The sequence below is a fragment of the Equus caballus genome, chromosome 4 (genome assembly GCF_041296265.1).
Source record: "Equus caballus isolate H_3958 breed thoroughbred chromosome 4, TB-T2T, whole genome shotgun sequence".
NCBI classification, from domain to species: Eukaryota; Metazoa; Chordata; class Mammalia; order Perissodactyla; family Equidae; genus Equus; species Equus caballus.
In genome coordinates, this window is record NC_091687.1 from 14482773 (window position 1) to 14503090 (window position 20318).

Here is a 20318-nt window from a genome sequence, read left to right on the forward strand (position 1 = left end):
GATAAGTAAGAGAACTTTTATGCCAATTGATACAGCAATGAAAAAGAAATCAAATGATTTAACGTTTTTAAATGCTTTTTTACTGGTTTTAAAAAAATACAAATTCTAATAGTCATTCCACAAGACTTTTACCACCAGGGTGGTCTGAACCCAGCCCTGGGTGAGGTCATCAACAACTGGGCCTCTCCAGGTGAGTCTCCAAGTGAGGCCCCCGGACTGCCTGGGACAAGCGTCCAGAACACGGAACCCGGATGCATTCGCAGAGCTTTAGCTCCTGGCTCAGTTTCCCCACAGGCAGGGAATTCTCTCTGTTTTATAGACAAAGAAACCCAACACGCAGTAGGATCATCTTCAACTTTAACGTTTCAGTGACTCCCAAATTCGCCGTGCTTTATTCCCTGTCCCTTTTTGGGGCTCTTGTCATTTTGCGGTGCACTGAGCTGTCGCCCTCATCCCGTGCTTCAGGGAAGCAGAGAGCAACACTGTCTCTCCCTGTGAGATGCTCGCGGCCTTTAAGTATCTTGTCAGTGAGTCGCATAAATTCCCTTAGACGTTTTCTTTTAAAAGTATCCTTCCTGATGCTATCTTATCCTCATTTAAATCACCCAGCTGAAACTGGGAAGAATAAACCATCCTATGTAAGTAATCTACCACCCACCTTGATAAAGGATTATTGGGTAAACAAGTGGAGACTTTTGTGACAAGTAGTTTGCATTTATTATTAATTGTATATTAAAAATGCTTAATATTAAAAGCCGCCTTCTTTGAGCTGTTGAGTAAATCTTGCTGATGTAATTTCTCAACTATTTTGTCAAGACACCACATTAAAGCAAATCCCTGCCACAGTTTCCTCCCTGACTTCGATGAAATCACTTGCTTTCTGAGAAAAGTCTGGGGAGGGGGAGGCGGTGTGGATTTTGGGGAGAAAGAGCTTTTGCCTGAGATGCCCTGGTACTTGTCTAATTTCTCTCTTACTTTGAAAAAACTCAAGGTCTCTGATAACAATTCACAAAGGAAGGTAAAGAGAGTTCTGGTGGCCTTACTCAGTAGACTACGCCTGAACTAACACCGAAAAATTACTTATCATAGAAAATAAACAATTTCAAAACTTCACAGAAGAAGAGAAAACAGTAAGATACACCTCCATGTACCCATCAACCAGTTTCAACATTACAGTTTTGTCATGTAGATTCATCAATGTGTAGAGTATTTTAAAGCAAATCTCAAGCACCAAAAATAAATTTATGGTGAAAAAAATCAATACATGGTTCCCTCTGGGGCAGAGCAGGATCAGACACTTGACTAGAGGAGCCCGAGGGAATTTTCTGGGCCGATGGAAATGATCGCTATCTTAATAGAGTACCGATTACATGGGTACAAACATTTGTAAAAATACATGGAATTGTACACTTTAAGATCTGTGCATCTCACTGTAGTAAAATTTACCTTCAAAAATGTAAAAAAAACTTGAACTCTAGTTAGTTTTTTCTTTATACCATTAACAATTCCAGAACTCCCTTTAGTAATATTCTAGACTTGAGCAAATTGGTAAATATACCTAAAATAATGAGCGCCAAGTTTCTCTCTGGTGAAGGGAGTTACAATTGCGGACAGGAGGAAGTCCTGAATGTCTGTGTGTGTGTGTGTGTGTGTGTGTGTGTGTGTGTGTGTGTGTGTTGTGTGCAGGAAGTCCTGAATGTCTGTGTGTGTGTGTGTGTGTGTGTGTGTGTGTGTGTGTGTGTGTGTGTGTTGTGTGCTAACCTAGGCCACTTACTGTAGTTTAAGATTTCCTGGGGTTTCTTTTTGCCCTCAGGCAAGATCTCAGCGAGGATGTTGAGAAACCTGAAATATTTCTTCTCTGTATGTTTCATTTGTTTCAATATTTTAAAAAATACTTTAAAGATTTTTCAGTGATTTTATTTTTAAATTATGGAAAAACAAAACAGCATGGTTTCAAAGTCAAAACTGTAAAATAAGGGACATCAGGGAACTGCTGCTTCCATCACCATTCCCGCCCTGTATCCTCTTGCTGTCTGTCTGCTTCCTCTAAGGTAACTACAGTCAAGCGTCACATAACAACGTTTCTGTCAAGGACGAACCGTATATACAACAGTGGCCCCATAAAACTAGCGCCATGCAGCCTTGGTGTGTAGTAGGCTACGCCCTCTAGGTTTGGGTGAGACACGCTTTGATATTCATACGACAAACTCATCTGACATCGCATTTCTCAGAATGTATCCCAGTCATTAAGCAACACATAACTGTACTTTTACTGATTTTAGTTGTTCTTCCATTATTTCTTTTTGAAAAGACAAGCTAATGTTCACATGTGTATACATAGATATATATTTACGTATATGTAAAATTCCTTTTCACAAGTACAGACTCCTCAATTGTGCAGAGGTATCAAAGTGTATTCAACCAGTTCTCTATTGATGGACAATTGGGTTATATTTGGGTTGTTTCCAGGTTCTTGCTATTACAAATATTTTGCATTGAATAATCTTATGTAAATGCATTTTATATTTTTGCCAGCGTATCTTTGCAGTAGAGTCTGAGATGTGGGACTGCTGGGTCTAATGGTAAATGTTCATGAAATTCTTCTAGATATTGTCAAATTCCCCCCCGCAGGAATTCTATTATTTTGTGTTCCCACCAGCAATTTAAGAGTGCCTGTTTCCCCAGAGCCTGCCAAGAAAATAGGTTCCCAAATGTAGGAATTACTGCCAATTTGAAGAAGAAAAATGGAGTCTCCCTGTAGTTTTAATTTGCATTCTTTTTAAGAGTGAAGTTGAGCATTTTTAACTGTTTAAGAGTCACTTGCATTTCTTTTCTGTGAATTCATTAGTCTCTTTTGTCCATTTTTCTATTGGCTTATTGTTTTTCTCAATTTTTGCTCTTTACAAATTAGGGATATTAACTTTGGTGATTGAAATTGTAAATATTTTCCCCAGTTTATCATTTGCTTTTGGCATCTTTAGACACGCAGAAATTTGTTCTTATACAATTTTATCAATTTCCCTTATTTATTCTACATAATGAATCATGGTTAGGAAGGTTTCTCCTCTTCCGGGTCATAAAAGAATTCACCCATAATTTTCTGCCAGTACTGAGATGGTTTCATTTTTACATTTAGATCTTTGATCCATTTGGAATTCGTATGGTGAGCAGTGGATCCAATTTTATCTTTTTGCATTTAGCTATCAAGTTGTTCCAACATGATTTTCAAATGTCTTCCCCTCCCTCCCCGATTTAGATGCTGCCTTTATCATAACCAAATGTCCACGTGCACTTGGGTATACTTCTGTGTTTTCCATCCTGTGGCATTGGACTCTTCAGGTGCCAGTATTCATTGTTTTATTCTGGTAAAACCAGCCCTGCCTCCTCCTCTTCCTTTGCAGGGGTTTCCTGGCTACCTTTGCTTATTTATTTTTTCAAATGAATTTATAATTAATTAGTTTGTCTAACTTTAAAAAATCCCAAATGACATTTTTATTGGTATTGCATTAAATGTACCTCGGGCAGAACTGACATCTTTATGATGAAAAATCTTGCTGTGCAAGAACATGGTATGTCCTTCCATTGGTCTAGTTCTACTTTTATAGCTTTCTGTTGTATTTTAGCACTTATATAAGTTTTGCAGATTTCTTGCTCAGTTTTTTCCTAAGTAGTTTCTGTTTTGGTTTGTTTTCAGCTTGTAAATAGAATCTGTTCTCTATTACTTCTTCTAATCGGTTATTATTTGTACATATGAAAAATATTATGTCTATATATTAATCCATGTCCTCTACTTTACTAAATACTCTAGCTTTCCACAGATTCTTTTGGGATTTGCAGATATATAATCACATCACCTAACTAAATAGTAATTGCTTTACTCATCCTTTTTAATTTTTAGGCCTCTTGCTTTTATCATTTTTTACTTTTTGCCTAATTGTGTCGTATACAATACAATGTTAAATAATAGTGGATATACAGTCATACATCGCTTAACAACAGGGATACTCTGAGAAATACGTCATTAGGCGATTTCGTTGTGCGAACATCATAGAGTGTACTTACACAAACCTAGAAGGTACAGCCTACAGACACTTAGGCTGTACGGTACTAATCTAATGGGACCACCATCATATACGTGGTCCATCATTGACCAAAACATTATGTGACACATGACTGAAGTACATCCTTATCTTGTTTTTGACTTGAATGGAAAAACCTCTAGTAGTTTCCCAATTGAGTATGATGCTGGCTTTGGGAATACATGTATGTATGTATACACACACACACACCTTTTGAGAAGAATTATCCATTCTCATTTGATTGTGTTTAATATGGATATTTAATGAATTTTTGTCAAATGCCTTTCAGTATCCACAAAAACTATCATATAATTTTTCCTCCTTAGTTCTATTAATATGATGAACTATATAGAGGATTTCCTAATATTGAACCACCCTTGCATTCCTGGAATAACTTCTCTGAGTCATTGTTAATAGGGTAGGCCAGAATAAGCTGGAGTAACAAATGGCTGCCAATCTTAGGGGCTTATAAGGGCTTATTTCTCACTCATGCCACATGTCCCATTGTGGGTTGGCTATAGCTCTGCTACACATCATCTCCATTCCAGAACCCAAGTCCTTGGAGTAGCCGCCACCTGGAACAGTACTGACCTTAGGGAAGAGAGAAGAGAGAACGTGGTGAACCAAGGGCTGGCACTTCAAACTTTTACTCAGATGTCTTGCCTATCACTTCCACTCAGTTCACACGGTCCCACCTAAGTTCAACAGGCAGGAATATATAATCTCCCCGTAGAGAACAGCACCGCCAGGGAGAGGTACCAAAATATTCTGTGAAAAATAATACAGTATACCACTTACTATATGTCATTGGATTCAGTTTGCTAATATTTAGTACTTTGCAACAACATTCATAAGAGAGATTGGTCTACAGTTTCTTTCTCACTTTATAAAAATAATTGGGAAGTAAAAAATTACTTTCTTATTAAGACTGGAAGGTGACTGACAGTAACATGGTAGCTAAATTTAAAAGATAAGCATTATTGTTATATGGAAGAAAAATAATCCCTGCCTTGAAGACTTATTATTTGATAATAAAAGGCCTTTAATATACTGGTCCATGCCTGGGAACCAAACCTGCAAACCCGGACTGCGGAAGCAAAGCGCGGAACTTAACCACTGTGCCACGGGCTGGCCCCAGAGCGCCATGTTTTTAATACTTTCATCTCCTACTTTTCTACCCTGGATCATAAAATGCCACAGTTTTTCTGTACACATTCCTGACAATACTTTCAACTGAGCAACGCTGCTGAAGTCAGCCGAAAGACAAGCCTGGACTATGAACTGGTTACTAAGGAGACAAGAATCTTCCTGTGGGTGGAGCCTGGAGGTTTTCCTATCACCCTCCACCTCGTTCTTGACCCTCCCAGTCATCAGGCCGCCTGTGTGTACGACGTCTTTTGCCCAAGCATCCCAACGAGCAGTATAAACATTGCCTCACCTGTAAAACAGGCGACCGGTCAATATTTACTCATATTTTTCATATGGGAAAACTGAAAACAGCAAATAGTCAAGTGGCCTAAGGCTGCTTGCCTTCAGAAAACGCTCGAGAGCTGCTGTCTATTGAGCATTTCCCGGACCTTTCCACTATGCAGAGGACAGAGGCCACTATCTGTCAAGTTCTGGCTGTTTCTTGTGTATGTAATTTATTTCAGCTTCATCTTGCTGTAGGCAACTTTACCAAAACTGGGAGTAATAAAACCTTGTCTTCTCAGGTATTATTAAATCCCTGGACTGGTGAATGTGGATGGCTGGAGAGAAGAGAGGTAGGAGGAAGCCAGTTCTAGAAAAATGGAATAAATGACAGTGAAATTTGTGATTTACTTGAAAGTCATAAAGGTCTTGTCAGTACACATTCAGCACAGGCTCTTAGACCTCTTTGAACAGTAGAATTATATACTTACTTCAAAATCTATGATGGCCACAAGCTACATGCAAAATGCTAACGCTGGCTTTGACACTATGGCCAACTTACCCTTCCAGAGCTTTCTTTTACTCTATCTTCAACTAAACAATATATTGGCCAAATTGGATCTTATTTCTGGGAGAGAGCTCACATTTCCCCCTGCTGCAGCCTTGTTTCATGTTCTTCCTACTTGCAAGGCACTCTCCATGCAGCCTCTTGGATTTCTCCTAATAGCTTTCTCTCTCTTCTGCACCATTTTAGCACCATTGCTCGAAACTCTTGGAACAGTGGAATAACACACTGTTACTGACCAGCCCCTCCCCATCCTCTCAGCACACCATCTGGTAAACAACTTGTGAGTGGTGGCCATGCCCATCGTTATAGTGGAGGCACATGGGACTCAGATTACCATTTGTCAGCTGTGATCTCTCTTGCGCAGTCTTTATAAATCTATAATTCTTACAATTCTAGTGAAGCCCTTTCTCCAGTCACTGGGCTGTCCTGTCTCTATTATGGGGTGTGCCAGGGGCACTTGCTCCGGCTCTGCTCATGGTGAAAAGTCGCCTTTTCCTCTGATGACACTGCATTATCCAGGATGTCTTCAATGGGAGGCAACAGCTGAGTCAAAGTGATTACCGGAGATACAGGAAGTAGTGGGCTGCAAATACACGTCATTGCTGCACTTGAAGAAAAGGAAAGACAACGTCGACTGCGATGACCAGGCTCTGGCCTGTTCACAGTCACCCATGAAGGCATTAATATGTACACACATGAAGTAAACTTAACTGGAAAAAATACCCAAGATGGTGACTTTGAAATAGAAATCAAGGATCTTTTCACTACATAATACTGTTTCCTGTTAGCTGGGTTAGAAAAGCCTCTTAGTTCATTCAAATTCTACACAAACAAAAATTGTTACTTACTTTTACTTCAGAACAGAGGGCCCAGCCAGGCCCTGGCTTTCTATGATTTGGCCATAGCAAGAAGAAAACTGGCCAAGACTGAAAGGAAGTGATAGTTGTCAGAGAACAGTCAGACAGGAAGCAATGCAGAGACTGCCACACAGCAGAGCAGCACATAACTGTTAAAGAATAAAGCAGCACCAAACTGTCTACAGTGATCTACTATTTATTTTACAAGACTGTAGAGCCTGCGATACTTATCAGTAAACACACGGGCGAAAGGGCTTCAGGGAAAGAGAGTTTTCACTGTATAATCTATTCAAAAAAGATATATTTTTAAAGAAGCAAATTCCAGAATAGAAATAACTTCCAACAATTGAAGGTCTCGTACTCTACCAGCGTGTTTAAGCTTAATATTTTCCAAGAGGCTTCTCTCCAATGAATATTAAGAATGTAGGAAAAGAGCTCATGAACGTCCTGGATTGCAGGCAATTCTGAGGGTGACACTGGCCTTGTCAAAGCAAAGGTACCAGATTTCTGGGTTTTGTAGGCTCTGGTGCTCAGAGGCAGGGACGATTTCTGGCTCCACAATACTGTCCCCTTAGAGGATGAGTGAAACCCACAGGGGTGAATCTCGAGTACGTGGCACAGTCGTTTGGAAAGCAGGAGGATAAGGACCTGTCAGCCTTAAACTGACTTTCCTCTGTTAGTTTACACGTGCTCACGTACACAGAGAATATTTTAAGGTTTCAAAATGTTTGGATTAAAGGAGTTATTTCGCAAATCTTCAACTGGGCAGGCAGTTGGTGACTAAAACAGAAATAAGAAGATAAAACAACAATGAAGCAAAAACAATATTCCAAAATGACTGAGAATGTCCACAAGCTACTTAACAACATGAATTCAGGGTAGAGTTCCTCCTCAGCATTCTAATGTGAACAATTAAAAACCTCTTCACTGCTAGCAAACCTCGGGTCTTCTCATTGATGGGGCTGAAAACGATGGGGAGGGTGTGGGGAGAGGAAAAGAAAAGAAAGATGAGAACTAGCAAAAGTCAACAAGCATTTTATTATTCACACTGATTCCTTTTATTCTGTGCTTTGCTTTTATACACAGAACTTTCAAATAAATTCTTATAAACAGAGTGAGTTTCTTTCTGATTAAATAAAAAAACCACAATAGTGTTCATTGTGGTCAAATTAGAATTACAGCAGAATCACCATATGCCAGCACACACAATCATGCCCCTGGTGGCTGGAAAACTGGCTGGCGGCCCTGGAGGGTACATGGTGATGAGGGAAGGCCACGCTTGGAGAAAGCCGGGTCTTTCTGATCACCTTCAGTCCTCTTTCCCTTCATCACCATTCTCCGCACTGCGCTTGAACACAGGAATCTGCTGACCATCCTTGAGCTGTAAGAAGACCTCCTGAAGGTGCCACCTGACGGAAAGAAATCAAAAGGATAGAAACCAAAACCAAGCTCAGAGACACACAGAACAGATGGGTGGGTGCCAGAGGCGGAGTGGGAGAAATGTCAGCTTTTTTTTTAGTTTAAATAAACAAAATATTTTTTTAAAAAAGAAGGAGATTTGGGAAATTAACAAATAATTGTAACAAACAATATTCTTCCAAACAACCAATGAATCAAAGAAAAACTTACAAGGAAAAGTTTTAAATATTTGATGATGAATGCAAATGAAAACACAAGATACTAAAACTAACAAATGCAGTCAAAGCAAGAAGCAGGAAGGAAATAATATAGTTTGGAACAGAAATAAGTGAGAGAGAATACATGCAATCAACGAAACCAAAAGTTGTTTACAAATTAACAAACCATTAGCCAGACTGACCAAGAAAAAAAAATATATTTAAAATTATTCAAATCAGTAAAAAAAAAAATGTATAGTCTCTAATCAATGGAACACTGAGGCAAAAGACATGCTCAAAAAGGAAAAGAAGCAGTTGTTTGGAATAATGTCTTAAAATGTTTTAAATAGTATTTTATGTTAGAGCTGCCTTAACATTTTAAGATTTTATTACGGGCTCTTGTTACTTAACCAGCATCACTGTCAAGCAAGTTCAACAATGAATGAGCGCCGGTCAATGGAAAGGCCGGCAGGAAAGAGAAGGAGCAGTTTAGTCCCCGTCTCAGAATGCACGTCGACCTTTCACTCTTGGCTGGAACTTGGCCAGCTCCTCCACTAAGCCCAGGCTCAGGGGTCAAGGAGCCCAGGGGAAGCCAGGTGGGGGCTGCCTAAGAGCTGCCTGCTCCTTTTGTCCTCGGGAATTAAAACACATCCTGGCTAAACAGCAAACATCTCTGAGCGAGGCTTCCCGGGGGAAGTGAGTGAATGCAGCTATTGGCAACCAGACAAGAAAGGCCAATTAACAGGGTGGAGAGCTTATACAAAGAATGTGATGAATAATTCTGGAACAGAAACCCATGCCTTCATTCACTGGTAACGACTGAGGCAGCAGTGTCAGAAGCTGTAACATGGCATCAAATTATTGTCGACCTGGACCACCGTAGCTGTAAAGTTCTTCAAACTGAGCAGCAGCAGGAGAGGACGCGTCAGAAGACTGTCCTGGATGAAATGTCAGGACGGAGCCAGGAGCCAAAGCCCGGGCTTGGTGCCCAGGCCATGAAACTTTGCAGTCTTTGAAAAACTAATTCTCATTACTGTAATCATATAATTACAAACGAAAATGGGAATCAAGATTGTTTCTATCAGAAGGTTCTCCTCCTGTTCTCCATTCCCACCCACCTTCCCATAATACCTCTTAAAGGGGGCATCTCTGGACGAGCTGACATAGAGATGGCCCTCTGACTTGGATCCAGACACAGGAATCTTCAACTGGGGGTGTAAAAGGAGAGATATAATTGGATATGGTGTTGTCCTCTCAAGAGATGACAAACTGATGCTTTCTAGAGCTAACCCTATAAAATCCAGTGATTATCCACAGAATCTGGTTGTTTTCTAACTTGAGCCTTGCTGGAGAATTCACCTGATTTTTCCTTCTGTCTCCTTCCAAATGTCCCCCCCTCTTTGGATGGTTTGAGGAGGTCAATGGCAGGACTGCCATCGACCACTGATCGCCATTGAGGAGGGCCTCCTGTCTGGCAATGAGGACTTATGCACAAAACTCAATGCTCTTAGTACTTACAACAATTATTCAAAAATCCACTGTTAAAATAGAACAAACTACTGATACATGCAACAACACAAATTATCAAAAACACGCTGAGTGAAAGAGCCTTACCCAAGAGTATATAATGCATGATTCCATGTTCTAGAACAGGCTAAACTACGCTGGAAAAAAATGTCAGAAGAGCGACTGCCTTTGGAGGGGCTGGGGATTGAGGGGACCAACTGGGAAGAGCAGGAGGGGCCTCCAGGGTGAGGGGAATAGTCTCCATCTAGACAGGGGCTTCAGTTACACAGGTGGATACATTCGTTAAAATTCATGAGCATAAGGGTGTTTGAAAATGAGATGGGTTCATGGACAAACAGAGATATGGCTAGAAGAAGAGGTGTGGAATAAAGTAAACTGAGCAAAATACTAACTGTAGGATCCAGGGAGCAGATATATGGGCACCACAGCATAAATTCTTTCCTCTTTTCTGTATGTTTGAAACTTTTCATAATAAAACAGGAAAAAAAAAAAAAGTCCACTGTTTAAAAGGGGAAACTATTACCAGCAAATTGGTACACACTTTGGTCTGGACAACAAGGAACAGGCTCTCCGGAAAGTACGTGAAGGCTCATTTGGGAGAGACGACAAGGAGTTCTGGGTTAGGTCTGTGTCCCCAGCCAGCGTGGATGGCACTCATCCCTCTGGTGACGCGGCGCAGACGCCACCACGCCCTGAGCCAGGGGAGTGGGCCCGGGGCCTCAGAGTGAGCCGCTGCTTGCTAATGCTCCTATTTAGAAAAACACTGAATGTAGTATTTTTGGTTTCTGAGTGAAAACTAAAGATGGTTTGAGCCTTGAGAACGGGCCACAATGTGGTAATCAGGAAGCCTGTCCTCGGGCGCCTCCCAGGGCCCTCCTGTGCCACAGGTGACGGCCAAAGGAACTTCCATGGGCTGAGCTGGCATATTTCACCCATTCCAACATGCCACCTAGAGAAAAAACTGCTTTGGTACACACACATTTGTGTTTTCCAAAATTCTCTCTTTCACTTATTTAAACACATTCTAAAGAAGACACAGGCTTTGGGATGGTGGCTCCACAGTCACCTAGTCACACTCAAACGACTCTTCAGGGTTCCACTTTTGGAATCAAGCTGTAGCTCTTCTCAGGGGGTTATAAAATGAAGCAACAGAGCACACCCTGAGCATCTCTGCATGCTAAAGGAAAACCAAAAACAAAGGGAAAGAAAAGGGCACAAGTAAGTCGGATTTTGAAGAACAGCAAACACTGAGGGGTCAACATCTGAACTTTGGGCAGCGCATCTCTGCGAGTGGACAAGGCACGTCACAGGCCAGATGGTGCCAAAGAGTAAGCAGGAGTGTCTGCCACCAAAGTGTTCGTGAAGAGTGACCATTTCACATATACGCTTGGGAAAAAATCCTTCCACATGACAACTACCTCATGAACAACCAAATCTTCTCACCCTGGACAAAATACAGGAACTACAAATAGTGGACTTTGGGATAAGACAGCATGCGCTGTATACAGGCATCCTTACAAACAGCTGATTGTGAAGGAAGGAAGTGAAAAACCTGAGAGAATGTCAACCATACTCTATATACTGGAAGAGCAAAGGCTGGGGCAGCAGACCGCAAACTCCTGCCACCATGGAGTCACAGTGTTTGGCAGCAGCAGAGGCCCAGACCCAGCACCACAGCCAATACCATCCTGGTGCTGCCAAGGGCCCTGGGCTGCAGGGAAGCCCAGGGAGAAGCCCTCTCCACACAGCTGGAATGTGCTAGAAGACTGGGCCAAAGGGAAAGCCGGATCTGACCAGAGGAGGTTCCCCATCAAAACCACCATGGCGTCAACCACGCAAGGGGGCACTGGATCATGGAACTGATCCTGCATCAACCTGCCCTTAGCAAAGGCACCATCAGGCTTCCTGAGCACCTAAGCCGGGCCCTGTGCTCTGTGCTGAGAGACAGTGAACAACTGGACCCAAACCCTGGCCTTCCGAGTTCTCATGCTTGCAAGGATCCAGCCAGGTGACCAGAAATGGGGAAGTACAGAGGAGCCACACCACACTGTGAGGGATTTGGTGACAAAGCACATAAGGCCATCTGGCACAGGGCGGGCACTAAACACATATCCCCCCTTCCCTTTTCCCTCCTGGGTTCCTGTCTCACTCAGCGGCACTGCCATCTTCCCACTCACTCACGTTGAACATCAGAGCATCGCCTTTGCCTCATCCCTCTGCTGATACAAAACTGTTACCAGTCCCAGCACCTGGCCACAGTTGTCACCGGGCCACCAGGACAGCCTCCTCAGCCATTTCTCGTTTCTCCAGGGCACAGCACTGGCTCACGCTCTCACCACTGCATACCTCCTGGCCACAGTGCTCTCCCAAAGGTGGTTCCCTGAATCCAGTCCCTGCACACTGCTAATCTGCCTCAATTTTCCTTCTTTAAAACCAGATCAAATATTTTTATCACAATACTTGAGCATGAATTGCTTTTGCAGTTAGAAAAAAATCCCAATAAAACTATTGCCATTAAAAATAATAAAAACAATAATAGCAAAATATAAACTAGGTCAGATCATCTCACTCTTATCCTCAAAATACTCCAGGGCTTCTGCTGGCCACTGACTCAAGCACGCTCGCCTCACAGAATGATGTCATGGCCTCGAGATGCCCCAGCCCATCCCACCTGCCCACACCCTCGGCAGCCTGCACCTCGGCTGAGGTGCCCTGGCAGGGAGCACAGCGACGTGCCTTCGCGTGCATGCTGCTGCTCAGCCTGGCCTGCCTCTTCTCCACAGCAATCTCCCAGTGCTCCCGGCCTCTGGGCCTCCACCACAGCGGTCGTGTCAGCCTCTCTTATTCCGGAGTTCTAAACTGTGAACTCCCTGACAGCCTCCACGTCCCTGCACGCCCCATCCAGCCTGGAATCCTCTCTCTACCGCAGCACGTGCTCCACACACTTGTTACACAGAACTAATGCATTTTACATTCAGGTGAGCTTTATCAGCTGAACTATAAAAGACGGTAAGCTACAGCTGATAAAATGGACTGGCACTCCATGGAAGCAATGTCAATAACTAAGCTTTAAAACTGGAGTGTAGAGAGCTGCTTATGTTGGAATGAGTGTTGACTGGCTGTGGATGTACTTCAAGTTCAAAGTGGAAGCAAAGGCAAAGTACCACTGGTCACTCCTCCATGACCGTCGGTTCAGGACGGGGACATGAGCACAAACACTGCATTCCCTCCACATCCACTCCCCGGAAAGGAGGAAAAATGTATGAAAATAAATTAATTCACAGTGCTTTTGAAAAAGGTGCTACGTAATACCTAGTGGCAGTTTACAAAGTGGATTTTCCCACCCTCGACTTCCGCAGGACCCCGGCCTGCAGTTCCCAGGGAGAACGTTACCTGGGCATCGGCAATGTCCACGAAGTTGTACCTGTCGGTGAGGTGGAGATAGTGCACGCTGAGGGGAGGGCCCAGAGCTTCCAGAGCCTCGGGGCGGCTGTGCAGCTGCTCCAGCGCTGACTGGTAATAGGAAGCCCTGGAAAAAGCTTCTGGGGGAAAGACAGTTGTTCATTTACTTTTCTTTATTGAACTTGGTCAGGTGGACTCTCTGCAGAAAGTTAAACGATACAATTCAGGTACAGCGTGGAAACAAACTGATGTGCAGTTTATGGGTGGGAGAACAATTAGGAACCATCTACTCTAAACTGGCCATTTTTGAGACTCAAAACCAAAGTCTGGAAAGTCAGTGTCTGTGGGGATGTGGCAGATGATCCTGGGCAAGGTCCTTGACCCGTCTGTGCCTCAACTTCTCCATCCCTCACTTCCTCGCCTTCTTCACTGCCTCATTTCTTCATCTGAGGGGTCTATCAGATCTTCTCTAACTTTGCTTACAGTTCTAAAGTCCTATGATCCTGTGGAAATTAATAAACAGAAACCTCATTAAACTGAGGTCGAAAGGGAAAAGGGAGAGCTTTCCTGCCCTAAGTTGGTAGCAGAGACCAACAGGAAGAAGAAAGACTTCCTCTTCTTGATTGGCAAGAAGCTCGGCCAATGAGAGATGGTCACAACTCAGCCAATGAAAGGCCACTACACTTGGAACTCTCAGTCTCCTCCAAGGCACTCTGCTTACAATAGCCCTCCCAACTTCCTCTTCCCATCTTGAAAAGTTTCTCTTCCCCTTGCTGCTCAGGACTTGCATGTGGTTTGCTATGGTTGCAGACCCTTAATTGCAATTCTTTGCTGATCCTGAATAAACTCAATTTTTCTGGAGAAATAACTGGCTATTTAAGGTCCACAATTCCATGACTTGCTCAAAGTGATACAGGTAGTCCACGGCAGAGCTGGGGCCTGCATCTATGACTCTTGACTTCTAAACACTGCTCCTTCCACTAAGATGACGGTCCTGATAAACCAGCATAAAATAGACCACAATATCAATAACAACAAAACCCATGGGCCAAGAAACAGGACATAAAGATGGTAATTTGTCAAGTTTATAGATTTAAGCCAACATTTATGTAGATAAAGCTAATAAACTACTCTCAGTTTCAGGAACGCTCCTGGCCCGATGGCATCTAGGAACTCCAGGAAGCACCTCCCTGACGTGTAAGGTATGACCAGCTGCCCCAGGGAGAGAGCAAAAGCAGGCTTCCCAAGTAGAGTTTTTGGTTCGGCAACAAGAGGAGCTCCCCTCCACGGCCCAGTCATAGCTATGGAAGGGAAAGGGCTTGAGCCTGGAGAGGACAGGGAGAAGGCCATCCTGTGCGGCTTCCCGGGAATGGGGCAGGTAGCAGCGGATGCTGCGGGTGTAAATGAGGTGCCAGCCATGACAGGCAAAGGAGAAGCAGGCGCTGGGTCCAGACAGCTAACCTTCACTGAGTGATTTCCAAGGCTGGACATGGTTCTCAGTATTTCATATACCTCACAATTCTCAATATCTCACAGGTTGTGAGATTTAATTTTCGCAACTTTCTGCATAGGCACTAATATTATCCCTCATCGCACAGATAAGCTGACCGAGGCCCAGGAAGGTGATGGACTCCCCGACAAGGCCACATAGCTTGTCAAGAGCTGGAGCTGGGACTCAATGCAGGTAGAGGCTGCAGAGCCGACTCCAGCCTCCTAAGGGGAAAAGGCTGTCAGTCCCCTGCCCATGAAATGCGCCCATTCCTTTCGTGTCCTGCCTCTGTCCCTTTGGCAGAGGGGAGCGGAGGCTGAGCTATCCCAGTCTGCATTATCCCTGGGAATGCTCCTCCTGGGCCACCTCTAGACCCAGGGCCCTCTGGGCCAACTCTGAAGGAAGGTGCGGAGAGGACACAGCGCTCTGTTTGCCTGTCTGCTGGTGAAACACCCTGGCAGGAAGTGAAAACGCTGCAGAGTCAGCGTGAGAAGCCAAGCTGGGCGGGCAGAAAGGAGCTTCAAAGAAGTCAGTCTAGAAAAACTGCTGGCTGCTTCGCAACCAGTAGCATTGAAATGACCTTAAATGTCTTGGCTGCTCACAATGATTGTGGCCTGTCTTTACAAATTCAAATTTGGGTACAGTGGGGCTAGAAGCAGCATCTGTCAGGGTTTTGCCATCCTGGACGGCTTTTATTTTGTGCTTTCGCCAGGGTCCCTTGCTCAAGGTCTCCTCCTCTACTCAATCAGCAGCAGAGAATGGGAGGGCAAACAGGCTGACGACACTTGAGAAACAGCCAGTGTTCTCCACCTGGGAACCATCTGGTCTGCCCCTTCCCTCTCTTCTTCGTGTAATCTTGGAAATCTTGACAGATCTCCTTGCTTTTTGCAAGACTTCTTACACAAATGAATCCTGGTCTTTTATCTGCATCTGGGGCTCCTGGAAAAACTGGGATTACAGAATAAGGGGGAAGCTATAGCCAATGGAATGGTGTACCAGCTTCTAAATACAGCCCTCCCCTCCTTTCTCTGATCTGCTTAAAGCATCGGAAGCATTTCCTTTGATGGAGAAACAGGGACAGGAGAACCAGGAGGCAGCCACGCCTCAGGCGGCTCACTGGACACTCACTCTGTATAAGGTAATATATCAGGGTGCAGCTCCCACCAGCCACCACGCTGCCAAAAAGGACCAGTTTCTGCAGAGGCATTGACATCCTGCTTCCTGGAGACTTAAAAAAAAAGAGGCGAATTTCTCGTTAGATTCAGGTTTGTGCCTGGATTGGGCCCCACAGGGAAAGGAAAGCTAAGGAGGAAGTGAGCAAGGAGGTGAGGCCACCTTCCCTCATTTGCTTCCTTGCAGAACACCAGGGCCGGTTCTGGAGCCAAAGCAAAAGTGCCCTCCCGAGGGTGGCCTGCATCCAGGACCCAGGCCATGGGGGTGACGGCCGAGCACAGAGCAAGCATTCAGCCCTGCCGTCCTGACAGACAGAACCCAGCCTGTGTGCCAAGTCCCTCACTGCCAGGAAGCACAACCACTTTGTCTCAGGCCGGCTGGTAAACAGGAAGCTTATCCTTTTGCTGCAATAGCTGGTCTTGTAAGCCTACGAATGGGCCAGAGTGGTCACTGGCTGCTTTCTTTCATATTTTGAAAGATGTCCCACCCCCTGGATGAGGAAACTGTGGTCATGACTTTCAGGCTGAATGAAGAGATGGAGAGGAGCCAGCTCAGCAAATTCAGCACACCCATACCACCCTGGCCTTAACTCCTGGCCCCTGAAAGCCCGGGTGGGGCTAGGAGCAGCATGTGGGCCTCGATGGAGCCAATTATCCTCCTTCCTGGTGGCCATTTAACCACTGCTCACTCCCGGCCTGGGCCTCTCTGGAAGGCTATAAGATACTCGGCCATAAAACAGAGTAGGACAGTGGCTGGGATCGGGGGTCACAAGTCAAATGCCCAAAGGGCCAGACAAGTCACATCAATGAGAGCTGACCTTGAAAAGTGAGGCACACACAGCCCAGCCAAGGGGCAGCTTCACCCGGCTCCAGCTAACTGCGGCCATGTGGGCCAAGTCTGGAAGGATCTTCCAGTTTTTCAAGAGGTCTTTTATGTGAAATTGCCCGAGTTCTAAATGTTGACAACCGCCCCAATTAAAAACAAAAAAAACCTAACAAAATACATTTGTGAGTCAGTCTTCCTGAGGACTTCCAGTCTGCTGTGACCACCCAAGCTGCATCAGGGCGTCCTCACCCGAGGTGAGATTTAGGTAAATTCCTCTTTGTCTGTCTTTGAAGCCATTTCTCCAAAAAGAAATGAGATTTGGGGCAGAGACGGAAATTTCACCTTTAGTAAAGGAAAAGATGACTATAAGTGTTTATGTCCCCATTTAAAGATTTAACCTTAGATTTTATGTGCTTCTTTAGAAAATAAAGGCTTTAATGTGACCTAAAGGGGTCTGAGGCATTGCTGTGCAAAAGAACTGGGTAGAAAGCTAGTTCCTCCACCAGCCAGACCTGTGAGTCCAGATAAACACTCTCACTATCCGCTTCGCCACCTTCTAGAATACGGAGGGTAACAACAACTGTCTACCTATCATTTCTGAAACCTGAGGCAAATGAATCCATAAGAAAGCCTGTTGGAGAAAGCTCTTCACGTGGATTATTCTTTCTAAGAACTGATAATTAAACACGTCCTTGGATAGGGCTAAAGTTGACCAGAATAATACTGAATCCAGATTTATGTATATAAAGGGTTTTGATCAACTTATCTAACTAGGGAGGTGAAGTTTTAGATCATTTTTGTCTTATTTACTTATATATACTGTTTTGCTCAACTAAGAAAAGGCTGCTGAAACCCCAGACAAACGTACTGCATCTGCTGTGAAAGTTTCGGCCGCTGCTGTATAGTACATAAGAGTATTTATCAGAGTGGAGTGTAAAGTCAATTACAATAATGTGATCTGGGAAAAGCCATTTTAGTCTCACAATGAAAAGGGTCAGAGCATCTGCAAAGAATGCATTAGTCAGATCTTGCTTAATGTGAAGGGGAGCTCAGCAGGGTGGGGCAGTGAGCGCGAGTTACGCAGAGCCTCCCACAGGCTGTAGTTTCCAAAGGCAGCGTTGAGATGCAAGGGAAGAAGCATCCTGAACAACGCAAAGAACAGCCCCCAGCCCTCATGTGATGTCACAGCCACAAGTGCCACCGAAGGCCAGGAGAAACCCACCACCAGTCAGAGAGCAACTGTCACCTACTGTTCAACTTGAGGACACCCTCGTGGGTTCTAATGGGGCACTTGGTTTGGGAACATTCATTACCTTTTGCTACTTCGTAGCACAGCTTTCTTGAAAATCAAAGGAAAGTTGTCCTGCAATCAGATAAAGATTTTACATTAAAATCACTTTTTCAAACGCAATTCTCTCTGGTTTCTACTTTTATACAGCCAAGATGTATTATTAATCCAAGCTTCAGAACAGGAGCAAGAAGTTAAGTTTAAAGTCTAAAACTAGCCTTGTCTGTAAAAGGCCCTTGTTTTCTCCCCTTTCTCTTTGGCCATATTAAGAAGAAAAACACAGCCTCTTGGTTTCCTGTCTATGCAGTGTATCTTTCGTTGCAGCAACCAGAAAATCGTGTGGGCGGGGGCGGCGCAGGTGTGTGACTGCAGCGCACACAATCAGGGGCCAGTCAGCACCCGCCCACACAAGATGCTCTCAATACAAGATGTATACCATGGATTAAAACAGCTTCTCAAGGTTAAACAGAAACAGTGGTATACTAAATGTAGACATAGCCTTTAATAATACTGATGATAACAGAGAACACATCATCTCTTACTATGATGTGCCTGGTACTATTCCAAGGACTGTACATATAATAATTCATTTAATTCTCACAACAACCCCATGAAGGAGGAACTATTGCTATCATCCCCATTTTACAGATGAGCAAACTGAGGCACACAGGGGTTAGGAAAGGTGCCTGAAGTCACACAAAGAAGTACATAAGTGACAGAACTGGGATTCAGACCCAGGCAGTCTAGCTCTGGGGTCTGTGCTCTCAACCTCTGTGATACACCAACTTTAAGATTTCTGCTGACTTCATAAATACTGAAATGTGAAAAGCAAATGTCTCTGAATTACAATATATTCATAACGTTTGGTGCAACAGGCCTTGTCAGGTATGCCTTCCCTACTATTTCTCCAGACAAGAGCATGGCATGTATTTGTACCTTCTTTCTTTCACTTAGCAAATGGTTGTTGAGGGCCTGCGCTGCTCAGACAGACAGTGCTGCAGAGAATACAGACAATTCACAATAATTAGAGCCATAGAGTACAGCTGTGCGGTTGGGCACAGCACAGCCCTAGCAGGGCGCCACTCACAGGGTAAATATCCTAGACTCATACATTAAGACCGTTTTCCAACAGTTGGAAGTTCTATAAAGTGTCTCAAAAAAGCTGAGGGGGAGCGGTCTTTTTCAAATTTGCACAAAGGCACCTGTGGGCGAGCAGCAGCCTGGTTAGTGCCACCAGACCCAGGTGTGGGCACCAGGAGAGGAAGCAACATCCGGGAAGTGGTCAGCCCTGCCCGGAGGGGATCAGCAGAGGTTTCACAGAGGAAACTGACTCTGAAAAGAGAAAGGGGAATAAGTGGGAGAAGGGCTTCAGATCAGTGGAAATGGCAAGCAGTGGCAGAGAGGCAGAAACAAGAGGTGCAAAAGTATGGAGAGCCGGTGGGGAGCCACAGGAAATCGGTCTGGAAATGGAGGGAGTTACTGCTAAGAAAGGCCATCTACCCTGGGCTGCTGGGCTCCACTCTGCTGCTGAGGGGCTGCAGAAAGATCTCTGGGACACAGAGGTGGGCAGATGGGGAGGAGAAGGGATAGAGCAGGACAGCCAAGAGACCCTTGCGGCAGACAGCAGAACCAAGAGCTAAGACCGAAGTAGCCAGAGTGGATCAAAAGGATGATTTCTTAAAATATTTAGAATAATTCTTATTTATGTGCTAATTTGTACACCAGCTCATTCGAAAAAGGATGATGGGGCTAACAAGGATACACACTTCAGAAGAGAAGGAAATAAATGGATGAGGAAATGAAGACAAATGGAAAATAATTTTAAAAAGAGAAATACAGCTGGGGTAAAGTTAGTGCACAAAACCACACTCTGATGCAACAGGTACTTCCTCAAGGCAGCCACAGACTTGACACTGAGCTGCCAACCTGCTCAGGAGAAAGGGAAGCCTGAGCAGCTACAGGGCCCAGGGTGTCCATGGGGTCACATGAATCAGCAGCCAAGGAGGAAAACAACATTTCCTAATAGCACAAGAAGCCCGGGAAAGCTCTCTCCCATGCATGCTCAGAAAGGGATTCTCTGAAGC

General features: G+C 44.3%; 1 protein-coding gene across 17 annotated transcripts in view; it reads right to left on the reverse strand.

Moving 5' to 3' along the window:
- Window positions 1–7933: 7933 nt before the first annotated feature.
- Window positions 7934–20318, reverse strand: part of COA1 (cytochrome c oxidase assembly factor 1) — a 112619-nt gene continuing 100234 nt past the window's right edge. For 6 of the 17 annotated variants that reach the window (XM_070265512.1, XM_070265513.1, XM_070265515.1 and 3 more), the window contains 5 exons: window positions 18260–18309; window positions 16077–16176; window positions 13451–13599; window positions 9662–9738; window positions 7934–8323 (listed from right to left, as the gene is read on the reverse strand). In XM_070265512.1, the coding sequence (XP_070121613.1) occupies window positions 8224–8323; window positions 9662–9738; window positions 13451–13599; window positions 16077–16161 (411 nt within the window). In that variant the 5' untranslated portion in view covers window positions 16162–16176; window positions 18260–18309 and the 3' untranslated portion in view covers window positions 7934–8223. Of the gene's footprint in view, window positions 8324–9661; window positions 9739–13450; window positions 13600–16076; window positions 16177–18259; window positions 18310–19170; window positions 19230–20318 lie in introns of all 17 variants that reach the window. The other 11 variants (XM_023638973.2, XM_070265519.1, XM_070265521.1 and 8 more) reach the window with 7 other exon arrangements.